Source organism: Bombina bombina, chromosome 10 (assembly GCF_027579735.1).
Source record: "Bombina bombina isolate aBomBom1 chromosome 10, aBomBom1.pri, whole genome shotgun sequence".
Taxonomy (NCBI): domain Eukaryota; kingdom Metazoa; phylum Chordata; class Amphibia; order Anura; family Bombinatoridae; genus Bombina; species Bombina bombina.
The window spans coordinates 163147345-163167461 of NC_069508.1; the positions used below are offsets into that span (position 1 = coordinate 163147345).

General features: G+C 38.9%; 1 protein-coding gene across 2 annotated transcripts in view; it reads left to right on the forward strand.

Moving 5' to 3' along the window:
* Positions 1–20117, forward strand: part of TUT4 (terminal uridylyl transferase 4) — a 180968-nt gene that overhangs the window by 151383 nt on the left and 9468 nt on the right. Inside the window, exons 20-28 of one of the 2 annotated variants that reach the window (XM_053693465.1) lie at positions 100–213; positions 470–547; positions 3433–3610; positions 6698–6745; positions 6833–6915; positions 12779–12894; positions 13794–13954; positions 14534–14625; positions 14718–15201. In XM_053693465.1, the coding sequence (XP_053549440.1) occupies positions 100–213; positions 470–547; positions 3433–3610; positions 6698–6745; positions 6833–6915; positions 12779–12894; positions 13794–13954; positions 14534–14625; positions 14718–15201 (1354 nt within the window). The remainder of the gene's footprint in view (positions 1–99; positions 214–469; positions 548–3432; positions 3611–6697; positions 6746–6832; positions 6916–12778; positions 12895–13793; positions 13955–14533; positions 14626–14717; positions 15202–20117) is intronic. The other variant, XM_053693466.1, reaches the window with a different exon arrangement.

Genomic DNA, 20117 nt, shown 5'->3' on the forward strand with positions numbered 1-20117 from the left:
TTTATTATGCAACTCTACTGCATTGAGTGGTCCTTTAATTTTTGCTGATTGCAAAACCCCACGTCTAAGTGAATTGATTATATTACTGTCTGTCCTCAGCGCTGTGACATTGGTGACGCATCCAGGGGCAGCTTATCTTCATATGCGTATATTCTGATGGTTCTGTACTTCCTACAGCAGAGGAAGCCGCCTGTCATACCGGTACTGCAGGAGGTAAGGGCTCACACACAAATAAAAAATAAAGTTAATTTGTACTGATTTGTCATATATCCTGTAGGTTTCCTTAAAGGGGCTTTAAACTCAAAGTGTAGTTCCTATAAATAAATTAGTGAAAATAAACCCACGTTGCAGTATACATCCGTATTATGTTTTTATTTTTTGCTGTAAAATACCTTAGAAAATTGCGCTTGTCCCACTGTTGTCATGGAAACTGACACAAAATAACCAAGATATTTGTAACTCCTTATAGATTTATGATGGGCAGGAGACCCCACAGCTCATGGTGGATGGCTGGAATGCATTTTTCTTTGATAATACAGAAGAGCTGGTTAGTTACTGAATTTTACATTTTTCTTAATTGTTAAAATCACTTTCCTCTGTTTTTATACAACTAAATCCTTATACTCCCTTCAAATCTCACAACTGATACACTCCCTGCAAATCTCACAACTGATACACTCCCTGCAAATCTCACAACTGATACACTCCCTGCAAATCTCACAACTGATCCACTCCCTGCAAATCTCACAGCTGTTACGCTCCTGCAAATTTCACAGCTGATACACTCCCTTCAAATCTCACTGCTGATACGCTCCCTGCAAATCTCACTGCTGATACTCTCCTGCAAATCTCACAGCTGATACTCTCCTGCAAATCTCACAGCTGATACTCTCCTGCAAATCTCACAGCTGATACGCTCCCTGCACATCTCAATGCTGATACTCTCCTGCAAATCTCACGACCGATACACTCCCTGCAAATCTCACTGCTGATACGCTCCTTGCAATCTCACAGCTGATACTCTCCTGCAAATCTCACAGCTGATACTCTCCTGCAAATCTCACAGCTGATACTCTCCTGCAAATCTCACAGCTGATACTCTCCCTGCAAATCTCACAGCTGATACTCTCCCTGCACATCTCAATGCTGATACGCTCCCTGCAAATCTCACGACCGATACGCTCCCTGCAAATCTCATGACCGATACACTCCCTGCAAATCTCACTGCTGATACGCCCCTACAAATCCCACTGCTGATACACTCCTTGCAAATCTCACAGCTGATACGCTCCCTGCAAATCTCACAGCTGATACTCTCCTGCAAATCTCACAGCTGATACTCTCCTGCAAATCTCACAGCTGATACTCTCCTGCAAATCTCACAGCTGTTACGCTCCCTGCAAATCTCACTGCTGATACACTCCCTGCAAATCTCACAGCTGATACGCTCCTGCAAATCTCACAGCTGTTACGCTCCCTGCAAATCTCACAGCTGATACGCTCCTGCAAATCTCACAGCTGTTACGCTCCCTGCAAATCTCACAGCTGATACACTCCCTGCAAATCTCACTGCTGATACGCCCCTACAAATCCCACTGCTGATACACTCCTTGCAAATCTCACAGCTGATACGCTCCCTGCAAATCTCACAGCTGATACTCTCCTGCAAATCTCACAGCTGATACTCTCCTGCAAATCTCACAGCTGATACTCTCCTGCAAATCTCACAGCTGTTACGCTCCCTGCAAATCTCACTGCTGATACACTCCCTGCAAATCTCACAGCTGATACGCTCCTGCAAATCTCACAGCTGTTACGCTCCCTGCAAATCTCACAGCTGATACGCTCCTGCAAATCTCACAGCTGTTACGCTCCCTGCAAATCTCACTGCTGATACACTCCCTGCAAATCTCACAGCTGATACGCTCCTGCAAATCTCACTGCTGATACACTCCCTGCAAATCTCACAGCTGATACGCTCCTGCAAATCTCACAGCTGTTACGCTCCCTGCAAATCTCACTGCTGATACACTCCCTGCAAATCTCACTGCTGATACACTCCCTGCAAATCTCACTGCTGATACACTCCCTGCAAATCTCACAGCTGTTACGCTCCTGCAAATCTCACTGCTGATACACTCCCTGCAAATCTCACAGCTGTTACGCTCCCTGCAAATCTCACTGCTGATACACTCCCTGCAAATCTCACTGCTGATACACTCCCTGCAAATCCCACAGCTGATACTCTCCTGCAAATCCCACAGCTGATACTCTCCTGCAAATCTCACAGCTGTTACGCTCCCTGCAAATCTCACTGCTGATACACTCCTGCAAATCTCACTGCTGATACACTCCCTGCAAATCTCACAGCTGTTACGCTCCCTGCAAATCTCACTGCTGATACACTCCCTGCAAATCTCACTGCTGATACACTCCCTGCAAATCCCACAGCTGATACTCTCCTGCAAATCCCACAGCTGATACTCTCCTGCAAATCTCACAGCTGTTACGCTCCCTGCAAATCTCACTGCTGATACACTCCCTGCAAATCTCACTGCTGATACACTCCCTGCAAATCTCACTGCTGATACACTCCCTGCAAATCTCACTGCTGATACACTCCCTGCAAATCTCACTGCTGATACACTCCCTGCAAATCTCACTGCTGATACGCTCCTGCACATCTCACTGCTAATACGCTCCTGCAAATATCACAGCTGATACACTCCCTGCAAATCTCACAGCTGATGGGAGTTCTGGACTTAGATGATAAACGAGCTGAAAGAATGTGTCTGATCCACTTCCTACATATCCCACTGTAGCAACACTCTGCACTGGCTCTAACTGATACAATCCCCTTTTTCTCTCAGTATATAAGTCTCCCTGTGGCTTTCAACTGATATGTATTTTTTACCTTATGACATATCAATTGTGTATCTCTTATAACTGCAACGCTGATAGTTTCCATGTTTATCTCATATGCATTATACCTAGTGCTTCACCTCACAGCTGAGAAATGACTAAATTCACCTCCAGCTCACTCACTTGTGTAGTTATGTATTCTCAGCACTGCATCTCCCGATATATAAGCCTCCCGTTTTACATCTGGTTCAGTTCTTAATGCAGATTACAGATAGCTTAATCCCTAGCTCATTGCATAGTGAGTTTACTCCATGTTGTACGGTAGCACTAACTCACTACCGGGCACATCTCACAGATATCTTGGCGTGTTTTTTGGCTTATTCACTCATTGATGCTTGCTCATTCCCTGATGCCTGCTACTATTGATCTACTTCCATACATTTTGCCACTAGTTTTACTAACTGGTGCCCCTTATCATTCACTGTCTGACGTTTCTTACTACACACATGACCCATACTGCACTGCACTGCAGGAGAATTGATCAGTACGTGTTCGTCTGTTTTTTTACAGAGAAATCGTTTTCCTTCTCTGGGAAAGAACGCAGAATCAGTTGGCGAGCTGTGGCTCGGGTTTCTAAGGTTCTACACGGAAGAGTTTGATTTTAAGGAAAATGTTATCAGCATCCGCCAGAAAAAGCTGCTGACAACGTTTGAAAAACAGTGGACTTCAAAATGTATTGCTATTGAAGGTACGTTTATTATGGGTGTCCGCTATATGATATCCTGAGCAAGAAACAAGCAATATGCAGGCTGGAGAAGGTGTTGTATATGGTGAATCATTGTTCTACAGAGAGTGAGGCAATTCTCATGCATTATACATAGGCAGAGGGAAGCTTTATATACATTATGTCACTTACACCTATATAGGCAGAGGGAAGCTTTATATACATTATGTCACTTACACCTATATAGGCAGAGGGAAGCTTTATATACATTATGTCACTTACACCTATATAGGCAGAGGGAAGCTTTATATACATTATGTCACTTACACCTATATAGGCAGAGGGAAGCTTTATATACATTATGTCACTTACACCTATATAGGCAGAGGGAAGCTTTATATACATTATGTCACTTACACCTATATAGGCAGAGGGAAGCTTTATATACATTATGTCACTTACACCTATATAGGCAGAGGGAAGCTTTATATACATTATGTCACTTACACCTATATAGGCAGAGGGAAGCTTTATATACATTATGTCACTTACACCTACATAGGCAGAGGGAAGCTTTATATACATTATGTCACTTACACTTATGTAGGCAGAGGGAAGCTTTATATACATTGTCACATGCACTGTACATAGGCAGAGGGAAGCTTTATACACATTATGTCACTTACACCTATATAGGCAGAGGGAAGCTTTATATACATTATGTCACTTACACCTATATAGGCAGAGGGAAGCGTTATATACATTATGTCACTTACACCTACATAAGCAGAGGGAAGCTTTATATACATTATGTCACTTACACCTATATAGGCAGAAGGAAGCTTTATATACATTATGTCACTTACACCTATATAGGCAGAGGGAAGCTTTATATACATTATGTCACTTACACCTATATAGGCAGAGGGAAGCTTTATATACATTATGTCACTTACACCTATATAGGCAGAGGGAAGCTTTATATACATTATGTCACTTACACCTATGTAGGCTGAGGGAAGCTTTATATACATTATGTCACTTACACCTACATAGGCAAAGGGAAGCTTTATATACATTATGTCACTTACACCTACATAAGCAGAGGGAAGCTTTATATACATTATGTCACTTACACCTATATAGGCAGAGGGAAGCTTTATATACATTATGTCACTTACACCTATATAGGCAGAGGGAAGCTTTATATACATTATGTCACTTACACCTATATAGGCAGAGGGAAGCTTTATATACATTATGTCACTTACACCTATATAGGCAGAGGGAAGCTTTATATACATTATGTCACTTACACCTACATAGGCAGAGGGAAGCTTTATATACATTATGTCACTTACACCTACATAGGCAGAGGGAAGCTTTATATACATTATGTCACTTACACCTACATAGGCAGAGGGAAGCTTTATATACATTATGTCACTTACACTTACATAGGCAGAGGGAAGCTTTATATACATTATGTCACTTACACCTATATAGGCAGAGGGAAGCTTTATATACATTATGTCACTTACACCTATATAGGCAGAGGGAAGCTTTATATACATTATGTCACTTACACCTATATAGGCAGAGGGAAGCTTTATATACATTATGTCACTTACACCTATATAGGCAGAGGGAAGCTTTATATACATTATGTCACTTACACCTATATAGGCAGAGGGAAGCTTTATATACATTATGTCACTTACACCTATATAGGCAGAGGGAAGCTTTATATACATTGTCACATGCACTGTACATAGGCAGAGGGAAGCTTTATATACATTATGTCACTTACACCTATATAGGCAGAGGGAAGCTTTATATACATTATGTCACTTACACCTATATAGGCAGAGGGAAGCTTTATATACATTATGTCACTTACACCTATATAGGCAGAGGGAAGCTTTATATACATTATGTCACTTACACCTATATAGGCAGAGGGAAGCTTTATATACATTATGTCACTTACACCTACATAGGCAGAGGGAAGCTTTATATACATTATGTCACTTACACCTACATAGGCAGAGGGAAGCTTTATATACATTATGTCACTTACACCTATATAGGCAGAGGGAAGCTTTATATACATTATGTCACTTACACCTATATAGGCAGAGGGAAGCTTTATATACATTATGTCACTTACACCTATATAGGCAGAGGGAAGCTTTATATACATTGTCACATGCACTGTACATAGGCAGAGGGAAGCTTTATATACATTATGTCACTTACACCTATATAGGCAGAGGGAAGCTTTATATACATTATGTCACTTACACCTATATAGGCAGAGGGAAGCTTTATATACATTATGTCACTTACACCTATATAGGCAGAGGGAAGCTTTATATACATTATGTCACTTACACCTACATAGGCAGAGGGAAGCTTTATATACATTATGTCACTTACACCTACATAGGCAGAGGGAAGCTTTATATACATTATGTCACTTACACCTACATAGGCAGAGGGAAGCTTTATATACATTATGTCACTTACACCTACATAGGCAGAGGGAAGCTTTATATACATTATGTCACTTACACCTACATAGGCAGAGGGAAGCTTTATATACATTATGTCACTTACACCTATATAGGCAGAGGGAAGCTTTATATACATTATGTCACTTACACCTATATAGGCAGAGGGAAGCTTTATATACATTGTCACATGCACTGTACATAGGCAGAGGGAAGCTTTATATACATTGTCACATGCACTGTACATAGGCAGAGGGAAGCTTTATATACATTGTCACATGCACTGTACATAGGCAGAGGGAAGCTTTATATACATTGTCACATGCACTGTACATAGGCTGAGGGAAGCTTTATATACATGTTGCTTTGTTCAGAGAGTGAAGCAATATTAGTCATTATACACAGAGTGGAATCGCACACTTTACACATACTCGCTTCATGCAGTTAACAAGCTCTAGAAATAGGGAACTGAATGCATTCTGTGAATGATAAATTTATATAATACATAGACAGTGTATTTACTGACACAGTTTACATAGGGTGCCATATGCATTAGACATTATTCAAGATATTTAACCTGTTTTACTTTTTTCTCTAGATCCTTTTGATTTGAACCATAACCTTGGAGCTGGCGTATCTAGAAAAAGTAAGATCTTCTATATGCGCAATACAATATGCTTTTTTTTTTTATAACTACGTTTTATATCTTGTGTTTGTTTTATTTCCTTCTCAGTGACTAATTTCATTATGAAGGCTTTTATTAATGGAAGGAAACTATTTGGGATCCCGTACTACCCTCAGCCCGGATATGAAGCAGTAAGTTATGTTAATATGGCTGTTGAAGGAGACGTCAACATGTGCTTTTCATTTTAGTAAATATATTTTACCTGCATCAGCAGTTGCTGTTAATCTGTACACTTAATTTGTGTCATACCAGCTATTGCCGACCCTCTGAGAAGGTGTAGTGTTTAATATGCTGGTGCACGTGCCCTTACAGGATATGTGCGTATGCCACAGAAAAACATTTATCATTTTTTCTAGATGCATTTTTACTAATGGAATTAAATAGCAAAAATGATTCTATTTCAAATTGAAATGCACTTGTGCACATTTCATTTTTGAACTTTCTATCCCTTTAACGGGATATGAATAAAACTCAAAATTTTCTTTTATGTTTTATACAATTATACAATTTTTATACAATTCTAAACACCTTTATATTTTACTTCTATCATCTAATCTGCTTTGTTTTCTGGGTATCCTTTGTTAAAAAGTATGTGATTGGTGGCTGCACCTGTATATCCCTCTTTACTTTGGCTTAACAATGTTCACATAGCTCCCAGTAGTGCATTGCAGCTCCTTCAATAAAGGATACCAAGAGAATGAAACAAAATTGATAAAAGATGTAAATTGGAAAGTTCTATCTGAATTATCCAAGAAAATGTTTGGGTTCCATGTCTCTCTGGGAATTTCAGAGGAAAACTTGCCCAAAAGACCAGAGAATTGTTAGCATTTTTGCTATTTCTCCATTTAAACAGAAATAGAACCTTGTTTTTTTTATTTACCTGTCAAAACGATATATATATTTTTTTAAGTAGACAACCCAAGGTGTTGATCTAAGCCCATTTGGTATATTTCATGCCACCATTTCACCGCCAAATGCGATCATATAAAAAAAAAGTTAACTTTTCACAAACTTTTGGTTTCTCATTGAAATTATTTACATACCGCTTGTGCAATCTTAACACAAATGGTTATAAAAGCTTCTCTGGGATCCCCTTTGTTCAGAAATGGTAGACATGCATGGCTTTTCCATGGTTTTTTGGTTATTAAAGTGCTGCTAATTGCAGCTGCGCACCACACTTCTGAAATTACCTGCAGTAAAGGGGTTAATCAGGCACCTCCCACCCCCTGATCCCTACCTGATCCCTCCAAAACAGCTCTCTTTCCTCCCTTACCTCCCCCCCCTCAGTAATGTTCAGGGATGTATACGATATATGCTAACCTTTCTTACCTCAGTAATGTTCAGTAATGTATACGATATATGCTAACCTTTCTTACCTCAGTAATGTTCAGTAATGTATACAATATATGCTAACCTTTCTTACCTCAGTAATGTTCAGGGATGTATACAATATATGCTAACCCTTCTTACCTCAGTACTGTTCAGGGATGTATACAATATACAATAACCTTTCTTACCTCAGTACTGTCCAGGGATGTATACAATATACGCTAACCTTTCTTACCTCAGTAATGTTCAGTAATGTATACAATATATGCTAACCTTTCTTACCTCAGTAATGTTCAGTAATGTATACAATATATGCTAACCCTTCTTACCTCAGTAATGTTCAGGGATATATACAATATACAATAACCTTTCTTACCTCAGTACTGTTCAGGGATATATACAATATACAATAACCTTTCTTACCTCAGTACTGTCCAGGGATGTATACAATATACACTAACCTTTCTTACCTCAGTACTGTCCAGGGATGTATACAATATACAATAACCTTTCTTATCTCAGTACTGTCCAGGGATGTATACAATATACGCTAACCTTTCTTACCTCAGTGCTGTTCAGGGATGTATACAATATACACTAACCTTTCTTACCTCAGTACTGTTCAGGGATGTATACAATATACACTAACCTTTCTTACCTCAGTGCTGTTCAGGGATGTGTACAACATACGCTAACCTTTCTTACCTCAGTACTGTCCAGGGATGTATACAACATACGCTAACCTTTCTTACCTCAGTACTGTTCAGGGATATATACAACATACGCTAACCTTTCTTACCTCAGTACTGTTCAGGGATATATACAATATACGCTAACCTTTCTTACCTCAGTACTGTTCAGGGATGTATACAATATACACTAACCTTTCTTACCTCAGTACTGTTCAGGGATGTATACAATATACACTAACCTTTCTTACCTCAGTACTGTTCAGGGATGTATACAATATACACTAACCTTTCTTACCTCAGTACTGTCCAGGGATGTATACAACATACGCTAACCTTCTTACCTCAGTACTGTTCAGGGATATGTACAATATACGCTAACCTTTCTTACCTCAGTACTGTCCAGGGATGTATACAATATACACTAACCTTTCTTACCTCAGTACTGTCCAGGGATGTATACAACATACGCTAACCTTTCTTACCTCAGTACTGTTCAGGGATGTATACAACATACGCTAACCTTTCTTACCTCAGTACTGTTCAGGGATGTATACAATATACACTAACCTTTCTTACCTCAGTACTGTTCAGGGATATATACAATATACACTAACCTTTCTTACCTCAGTACTGTTCAGGGATGTATACAATATACACTAACCTTTCTTACCTCAGTACTGTTCAGGGATATATACAATATACACTAACCTTTCTTACCTCAGTACTGTTCAGGGATGTATACAATATACACTAACCTTTCTTACCTCAGTACTGTTCAGGGATATATACAATATACACTAACCTTTCTTACCTCAGTACTGTTCAGGGATGTATACAATATACACTAACCTTTCTTACCTCAGTACTGTTCAGGGATATATACAATATACGCTAACCTTTCTTACCTCAGTACTGTTCAGGGATGTATACAATATACACTAACCTTTCTTACCTCAGTACTGTTCAGGGATGTATACAATATACACTAACCTTTCTTACCTCAGTACTGTTCAGGGATGTATACAATATACACTAACCTTTCTTACCTCAGTACTGTCCAGGGATGTATACAACATACGCTAACCTTCTTACCTCAGTACTGTTCAGGGATATGTACAATATACGCTAACCTTTCTTACCTCAGTACTGTCCAGGGATGTATACAATATACACTAACCTTTCTTACCTCAGTACTGTCCAGGGATGTATACAACATACGCTAACCTTTCTTACCTCAGTACTGTTCAGGGATGTATACAACATACGCTAACCTTTCTTACCTCAGTACTGTTCAGGGATGTATACAATATACACTAACCTTTCTTACCTCAGTACTGTTCAGGGATATATACAATATACACTAACCTTTCTTACCTCAGTACTGTTCAGGGATGTATACAATATACACTAACCTTTCTTACCTCAGTACTGTTCAGGGATATATACAATATACACTAACCTTTCTTACCTCAGTACTGTTCAGGGATGTATACAATATACACTAACCTTTCTTACCTCAGTACTGTTCAGGGATATATACAATATACACTAACCTTTCTTACCTCAGTACTGTTCAGGGATGTATACAATATACACTAACCTTTCTTACCTCAGTACTGTTCAGGGATATATACAATATACGCTAACCTTTCTTACCTCAGTACTGTTCAGGGATGTATACAATATACACTAACCTTTCTTATCTCAGTACAGTTCAGGGATATATACAATATACGCTAACCTTTCTTACCTCAGTACTGTTCAGGGATGTATACAATATACACTAACCTTTCTTACCTCAGTACTGTTCAGGGATATATACAATATACACTAACCTTTCTTACCTCAGTGCTGTTCAGGGATGTATACAATATACACTAACCTTTCTTACCTCAGTGCTGTTCAGGGATGTATACAATATACACTAACCTTTCTTACCTCAGTACTGTTCAGGGATATATACAATATACACTAACCTTTCTTACCTCAGTACTGTTCAGGGATATATACAATATACACTAACCTTTCTTACCTCAGTACTGTTCAGGGATGTATACAATATACGCTAACCTTTCTTACCTCAGTACTGTTCAGGGATGTATACAATATACACTAACCTTTCTTACCTCAGTACTGTTCAGGGATATATACAATATACACTAACCTTTCTTACCTCAGTACTGTTCAGGGATGTATACAATATACACTAACCTTTCTTACCTCAGTACTGTTCAGGGATATATACAATATACGCTAACCTTTCTTACCTCAGTACTGTTCAGGGATGTATACAATATACACTAACCTTTCTTACCTCAGTACTGTTCAGGGATATATACAATATACGCTAACCTTTCTTACCTCAGTACTGTTCAGGGATGTATACACTATACACTAACCTTTCTTACCTCAGTACTGTTCAGGGATATATACAATATACGCTAACCTTTCTTACCTCAGTACTGTTCAGGGATGTATACAATATACGCTAACCTTTCTTACCTCAGTACTGTTCAGGGATATATACAATATACACTAACCTTTCTTACCTCAGTACTGTTCAGGGATGCATGCAATATACGCATGTGCAAGAATTCACAGTATATACGTATATGCATTTGTGATTGGCTGATGGTTGTCACATGATACAGGGGGAGTAGAAATAGACTTAACTGAAATTTGTCAGGAAAAAAAAAAAATCTACTTCTGATTTGAAGTTCAGACTAAGTGCTATTGAAATGTCTCTTTATCATGCATTTCATGATTATGCAAATCTACTGTATTTACTGGTCCTTTAAAGGGACATGAAACCCAAAAATGTTCTTCCATGGTTCAGATAGAGAATACAATTTTAAACAACTTTGCAATTTACTTCTATTATTTAATTTGCTTCCTTCTCTTGTTATCCTTTGCTGAAAGGTTTATCTAGGCACGCTCAGGAGCAGCAGAGAAGCTAGGTTCTAGCTGTTGATTGGTGGCTGCATATATATATTGATTGTGATTGGCTCACCCATGTGTTCGGTTAGAAACCATTAGTGCATTGCTGCTCCTTCAACAAATGATTCCAAGAGAATGAAGCAAATTAGAAAATAGAAGTAAATTAGAAAGTTGTTTAAAATTGTATCTTCTATCTGAACCATGAAAGAAAAATTTTGAGTTTCATGTCCCTTTAAGCTATTCAATGCACAAATTAATTGCATCATGTAAAATAAATTGATAAGATATTTTGTGCAACAAACCTAAAAAATATTTAATACTAGCTAATTTTATCTTAATATTGGCTTACATTTTAGCCAGAAATTTAGTAAAATCAGCTGGGTGGTGCACCGATTAAAGACCAGATTACAAGTGGAGCGCAAATGTTTGTGCTCGGGTTTTTGCAAACGTTGGTGCACAGGTTTATTTGCAAATGATGCTAGAATGATTACCGCGACTTCAGAGCTGTGGTTAACTGTTTTGCGAAACATAAAAGTGTCACAAACCAGATCAAAAATACATTACAAAGTACACTTATGTAGGTGCATATGAAAACATGCGATCGGGTTTGCATGGGATTAGGGTGTTTTTTTCAACTTTTTTTTTCTTCATTGACTTCAATGGCGGAAGAGGTTATCGTTTGCGTGATAGTCTAATTGCGCTAGAAGTAAACTGTTTGCGCTTGTTTGGCTTGTTGGACTTTTTACTTTCAACTCATAATACCAGCGTAACCCGACAAGCGCTAGTACTTTACTTTTAGCACAATTAGCACTCTAGCGTAAGCTCTAACTAGCGCTCCACTTGTAATTTGGCCCTATATAGGTTCTAGGGAGAACACTGACCTGTTCTTCATCTGTTAGCCTCTGCCAATGTATACCAGTCACTAGTAATCTTTATCGCTTATAAACGGTATGTATCTGCACTCTTTCCTTTTGGCTCCAATAAAATCAATTATTTGACTCCCATACTTATTGATATTCTTGTTGAATACTTACAGGAGTACTTCTTTGACTCTAAAGTCCTGACCGATGGGGAGCTGGCTCCAAATGACAGATGCTGTCGCGTATGTGGGAAGATTGGGCACTATATGAAGGACTGTCCCAAGCGCCGGCGGTGAGAGAGGATGGGGTTACTTAGTATTAAAGGGACATGAAACCTCATTTTTTTTCTTTCATGATTAAGAAAGAGCAAGACATTTTAAACAACTTTCTAATTTACTTATATTATTTAATTTGCTTCATTCTCTTGATATTCTTTGCTGAAAAGCATATCTCGATAGGCTCAGTAGCTGCTGATTGGTGGCTGCACATAGATACCTTGTGTGATTGGTTCACCCATGTGTATTGCTATTTCTTCAACAAAGGATATCTAAATAATGAAGCAAATTAGATAATAGAAGTAAATTGGAATGTTTTTTTTTTTAAATTAAATTCTCTATTTGAATCATAAAAGAAAAAATGTGGGTTTAGCGTCCCTTTAAATGGTCATTAAAATATATTTTTTTGCATGGAAGTTTTATAAGCATTTCAAATGGTTATCTTATTAGCATTATATGTCCAGGGACAAACTCCTTGAAAATCCTCTTGAGTATGTTTTTCTGATCTACAGTTAAATAGGAATATAAATGATCTTCTGCACTGAGTAAACAATCACTCTGTAGCATGTATCTGAGTGAGGTTTCTAGATTGTGTCGAAAGTACTCCAGCCAGCGGGAAAAGAAAACACTATGTTTAAATTAAAGGACAATCCTGCAGATGTTTAAACTTTTAAACTTGTGCAAATGTTGGACCACTTGGGAGTAGCTTCTTTTAGGCCAATTGTGCTTTTCACAGAGCAGAACATTCCTGAGGTATATCAGTCTGATCCCACTTAACAAGGTCAGTCCAGCCCTGAAATACCAGGCAATTCTTCTCTGAACAAGGGACAGCAGATAGAAAAAACAATATTTAAAAAATGTTTAAATCCCCCCCAAAAAAACTGTAAAAAGGGGCTAAAAAGTTTTCTCTCTGCAGGATTAAAAAGAAGGAGAATGAGAGAGATGATGACAAGGATCTGAAAGAGGAGGAGAGAGATCCGAGAGAGAGGAGATGTTTCATGTGCGGAGATGTGGGACACTTTAGAAGAGACTGCCCTGAGAACAATCCCATGCGGCAGAAGAATAACAGCCTTATGGGTAACGTATAGACGCCATATCTAATATACATGATGTGTAGGATTTTCCGGTAGCTGCTTCCCTGTGTACATGAAAGACAAAGCAATAAACAAGCAGTAGATTTGTTCTTTGAAATGTTCAAATTTTCTTTCATTTCCCTGCCCCCTATCATGTCTATCAGCCTTCAACCAATTACAGATTCATATGCTGCAAACTCTTGCACTTGCTTAATTTTACCTTTATGTTCCCTTTTAATGCAAATTTAAGTTTTTTTTCAAGATCATATTCTCAGTACGTTGCTATATGCAGAATAAGAAAAATATGTATCATGAAATCTGAAGTAGATAAAACTAATTTTGTTGTACGCTATATTATATCACATTTAGCTCTACTGGTTGAGAGTAGTTGGAAACATGAAACATAATTTATTGCTTATAATAATGATAATTATTGTTATTACTATTATTATATATTATATATTTATTATTATTACAAAAAAAAGAGGATTTCAGACTCCAAAGTATGAATATAAAAGCAGTCTTTTTATTCCAAGGAATTTAAAAAAAATATATAAATATTATTATTATCTGTCTGTTTCAGCGTCTCAGCTCCTTCAGATTCTTCAGCAACCAGTACTTCAACCACTGCAACAAGTGGAGCTCCCGTCCCGTACCCGGAATACCTCAGAATCTGTGAGTAACATAAGGTCCTGTTGATCATTGTGCACATACGAGAGATGTGCGGCAACCAATTAACTTATTGCACTGTATTTTTCTTCTTCTAGTCGGAATCCCATCACTCGTCCTATTCTCCGCAGCCTCAGGCCTTCCCACAGGCGCAATCCACGCCGAGCAAGCTGATTAGTCAGCAGAAGCCCCCTGCACAGAATCCTCACCAGGTTCAAAGGAACATATTTAACTTTTCCCACTCTCCCCCCACTCACTATTCTGCTCTGCACAACCTTGGGTTACTTCCTCTGCAGCCCCAGATCCCTATCCCAAACAGCTCTTGGCCTATCCATGGCCAGATGCTACGCTGCTCCTCGGGAAAGCCCCCTCACCCCGGTGGTGTTCCCTTCCCAGTGAGATCTGGCAGCAGCACCCCTTCCACCACTAATCAGAGTGCCGTGAACCTCAACGATCCCAGTATCATCTTCGCTCAGCCTGCTGCCAGGTCTCTGGGGGTCCCCAACTCCACTCACGATGGACAGTGGCACAGCTCCCAACCCCCCAGCACACTGGTGAGCAACGGCACAACAGGTAGCACAGGTAAATCTCTACTGTCTTGTAATGATTGTTGGTGTTTATGGACTTGTGTAAGATGCAGCAGTTCCCATCAGTATGTGACAAGTCCTGGGCTGTAGGTGTTCACAGGGTTCCAGAAGGCACATTGCCATCTTGCTTTCTATCTGTCTTTCATCTTTTTTTATAATGACCCTCCTGGGTTCTCTTTCTCTTTATGTCTCCTTCCTTATCTGGCCCCTTTTTCTTGCTTTCTCCTTCCTTGTTCATGATGATTTTTTTTATTATTATTTATTATGGCTGTTTCTGTCTTCCCTTACTCTATCTCTGTTTTCTTGTCCTCTTGCTCTACACGACTGCCTTCTCACTTGTTTTGGGGACTTTTAATATGTTTGTCCAGCTGTACCTTTTCCTTCTGTATCTGTTCTCTCTTTCGTTGACCTCTTCCTGTTGTCATGTTCTGGCAATTACTTCTTACCTTGATCTGTATTAGTCTTTGCTTCTTGCTTTATGTTTCCTCTGTGGTGCTTTTATCCTCAGTCCTTGTACCAACTAGCTACTCACTTCCTCTGGCTGTTTACCCTTCCCCTCACACTCACGCTTGCTGTTGTTCTCTATTTACTCACCTTTCCTCTGCTGCTATCACAGTTCCCTGATTACAGTGTTAGTACCTATCTGGCCAACAATCATATCTGTAGACTAGTAACTTATTCCCACTGGGCTAATAACTTTTAGCCTCTAACAAGTAAACTATAGTGATCTTTATCTGTTAAAGATAGGAAAAATCTAATTTTTTTCCAAAAGGTGATGAGAGCCCATGGCCGTTACTCCTGGGATTCAACTCCTGGCCACTAGGTGGAGGCAAAGATTCCCAAAACTCCAAGAGCACTAAATCCCTTCCACCTCTCTGGTATGCCAATCTTATCTTTGCCTCCACAAAAGGAAGTTGAAGAATTGAGGTGCTCCAGATTCTTCGCTGAGAGAGATCCTCAGACAAATTTGAAGCCCATTTTCAACCTTAGAGAGCTGCTACGTGGGCAGAGGGAAGATTGGAATATTGGGTAGTTACAAAATTACACCCTATGGGAGTTTGTCACAAACCTGTCAAAGGTATCATGGAGACCAGTCCCTTAGCCTCCTCCTGTTGGGTCGTCAATATCTTCCACACATAGATCCTCTGATTTGGCTTGCACAGCACTGGATGCAGTCATTTATGTAGCTGGTAAGCACGGTAGAGTGGGTGCATGTCAGGCAAGTTGACACCTTTTTGCACTCGCATAGCTCACAGGCTATTAGCAGGTACAAAATGTATAGTACATCATAGCCAAGAGAAAATTTATTAAACAGACACTACCACAAATTCACTAGACTTTTATTACATTATAGTCTAGCTATACTGTGTGAAAACTATTAACAGGCATTAAATATTCTTTTAGTGAATTTATTTCATTTGTGAAGAAGTTTTTTTTTTTAGCATATTTATGACAATTTTTAGTTTTTAAGTCCAACAGTAATTTTTATTTCGGTTAGAGCTATGAAAGCCCACGCTATTACTCTATTAGTGCACACCAGCTTTTTTTAGCGCTCCATTTGAAATTCAACTGTCATTTATAATCTATATGAGAGCGCTTCTTATGTATAGAATGTGCTGGCTTTTTACACATGTGTTAGCACGCTTCATACTTTGCAATGTAGTTTAGAAGTTAGAAGATTGTTTTGGCAGTGCTGTAGTTAACCAGTTTTCCCGCCTATCTTCTCTGCTCTTCTGAGGTACTTACTAGGTAGCAACGGGCATTGTTGCCTGTTTTACCTGTGCATTGTGTTCCACTAAAAATGGGGGGGGGCGGGGGATTATTGCCAAGAGCCGGGAATTAAATAATTATATATTATTGAAATTATTATAATGTTATTTCACTCAGAGGATCTTCAGGTGTCCGGGACCCTAAACCCTCTGATAAAAAATATATCAAGCAATTGGATTTCATTTCAAACTTACTCTTAAATCTCCAGAGGTTTTTCCTGTTCCAGAGGCTATTACAGAAATAATGACTAAATAATAGGCCAAGCCTGGTTTTCCTCAAAATTTTAAAGGATTTTTCCCTTATCGGCTTCTCTTGTAGAGCTTTGGGAAACTATCCCAAAGCTGCAACTTCAACTTTAGCTAAACTAACTACTATTCCTTAAAGGATAGTACATAATTCAAGGATTCTATGGACAGAAAATGGGAAGGCTTTTCTGCAAGTGGCTTACTTGTTTAAACAAGCTATTAGCATTGTTTGCATAGCTGCGGCCTCCACGCTTTGGTGTGTCAATGTATCTGAACAACTATCAAATGATTTTGTGGATGAAGAATTTCAACTTGGTTTGAACCTTCTTAAAGGGACATAACCCCACATTTTTCTTTCATGATTCAGGAAGAGCATACAATTTTAAACAATTTCCAGTTTACTTCTATCTAATTTGCTTCATTCTCTTAGAATCCTTTGTTAAAGAAGCAGCAATGCACTACTGGGATCTAATTGAATGCATTGGGTGAGCCAATTACATGATGCATATATGTGCAGCCACCAATCAACAGCTCCTGAGCCTTCCTAGGTATCATTTTTAAACAAAGTATACCAAGAGAACAAATTAAATACATTGCTTTAAATCACATGCTTTATCTGAATCATGAAAGAAAAAAATTGAGTTTCATGTCCCTTTAAGTCAGATAATGCATTTATTTGTGATAATATTGTTGACATAATCAGAATTAATGCAAAGAATATGGCGCTAACTTTACTGACCAGAAGAGCTTTTTAGCTAAAGTCATGGTCAGCTGACATGGTGTCAAAAGTTAGACTTTTATCTCTTCCTTTCAAGAAATGATTTTATTTGGTCCTGGTCTAGATTACATTATTTCTATTGTGACTGTAGGAAAATTAGCTTTTCTCCCTCAAGACAAGAAGCCTAAGGGAAAGAACAGAGCAACTAGCCATTTTCGTTCCTTTCGTAAATTTAGGAACCAAAAATTCTCCTCCTCCTCACAAAAGCAGGAATCTTCTAGACCTTCCTGGAAGTCCAATCCCAGTTGGAACAAGACCAAGCAGCCGAAAAAGCCATGCTCCTTTTCCAAAACAGCATAAAGGTGCGCTCCCCTGATCCAGGATCACTTCTGGTAGGGGGCAGATTACGCTTTTTTCAGGTCTCTGTCTGTTCAAGATCCATGGTTTCTAAACATGGTTTAAAAATCCAAAACAGGAAGGCAGCAATAGTGGGGTCCACTATTGCTGCCTTCCTCTTTTGGATTTTTGGATATTGTCTGGTCTTGGTGGTGGAGACCTGGTTGGCGTGCAGTGGGCTGTTGTGCTGGACTGTTCACCTTTATTTACATTCTAAACATGGTTTCCCAGAATTTCAGAATAGGCTTCAAGTCAAGGCCTCCTCAAGGACAGTTTCTTCTGTCTCATGTTCCAAAGGGCCCTGTAAAAACAAAAGCCTTTTTTCAGTCTGTATTAGATCTGGAACCTATGGGAGTAATAGTCTCAGTCCCAGTTTTGGAAGAAGACCAAGGTTTTTTTTTACCAACCTGTTTATTGCTATTAAGAACTAGGGAACTTTTAGGCCTATTCTGGATTTAAAAACTTTAAACTGGGTCAACATATGTCCATGATAGGTTTGAAGGATGCTTACTCTCCTATACCAATCAAGAAAGACCATTACCAGCTCCTAAGATTTGCCTTTCACGATAATCACTTTCAGTTTGTAGCTCTTCCGTTTTGCCTAGCTACAGCTAGAGTTTTTAAGAAAGCTCTATGAACTCTAGTCTGTAAAAGGGCTCAAAGTATTTCAGTGGTGTCATACCTGGAAGATATATTGGTTCAGGCTCCATCTTTACCTTTAGCAGTATCTAATACCAAAAGACTTCTGTATTTTCTTTGCAATCATGGTTGGAGAATCAATATTCCAAAGCGTTCTCTTTCTCCTTAAACTAGAATCTCTTTCCTTGGATTTATTATAGACTCAATGGGACATTATTTAACAGATCAAAGTAGATCAAAGTTACAGACAACCTCTGCAAGACTTCAGTTAATTTCCAGACTTTCAGTAGCTCAATGCATGAACGTGTTTGGTCGGATGATTGCAGCATCAGATGCTATTCCTTTTGCATGGTTTCACATGAGACCGCTTCAACTTTGCATGCTACGTCGATGGTGTAAGGACTACTCTCAGCTGTGTCAAAGAATCCTCTTGGATTCCAAAGCAAGGCATGTCTTTGTCCTAGTAGATAAATTACACGTCAGACCTGGACAACAATCACTACATACGCAAGTCTCTCAGGTTTGAAACAGTAACTGATGGGGCGCTCTAAGGATCTGTATCAAATATAATATAAAGCCATTGCAATAAACAATTTACAAATTAGAAAACAAATATTTGAACGATAATATTTCAAACCATATCATCCAATATTCCTAGATGATGAAAGTCCCAACAGATAAGTCCCAATAGGAGTGCTGGGCTTGTATTCAGAAATGGGAAATCCGATGAGACTGGATGATCCAACTTGATATAAGCCATGAAGAAAGGTGGCTGCTCTCCTCCTCACAGATTTGTCCGGATAAAACTATATAAGAAAATAGAAAACAGGGGTGCATCATGTGTATATCAGCATATTAAATGAGATGATCAGATGTAAGCAAAGCCAAATGGGTACTCACATTTAGCCCAAGTACACTTATGTACTGGTTCAGCACCTTATTGAGTATCACAGCTACTGTACCTGACACTCCACGGTTTGGTACTTACCACTCACTGAGTGGGCCAAGAGTCAAGACACACCTGCATTGGTTCCAATCTGCCTGGAGAGGGTTAGCTGGTACACCCCAAGTTACCGGTCTGCTTCTACAGTACATAAGTGTACTTGGGATAAATGTGAGTACCCATTTGGCTTTGTTTACATC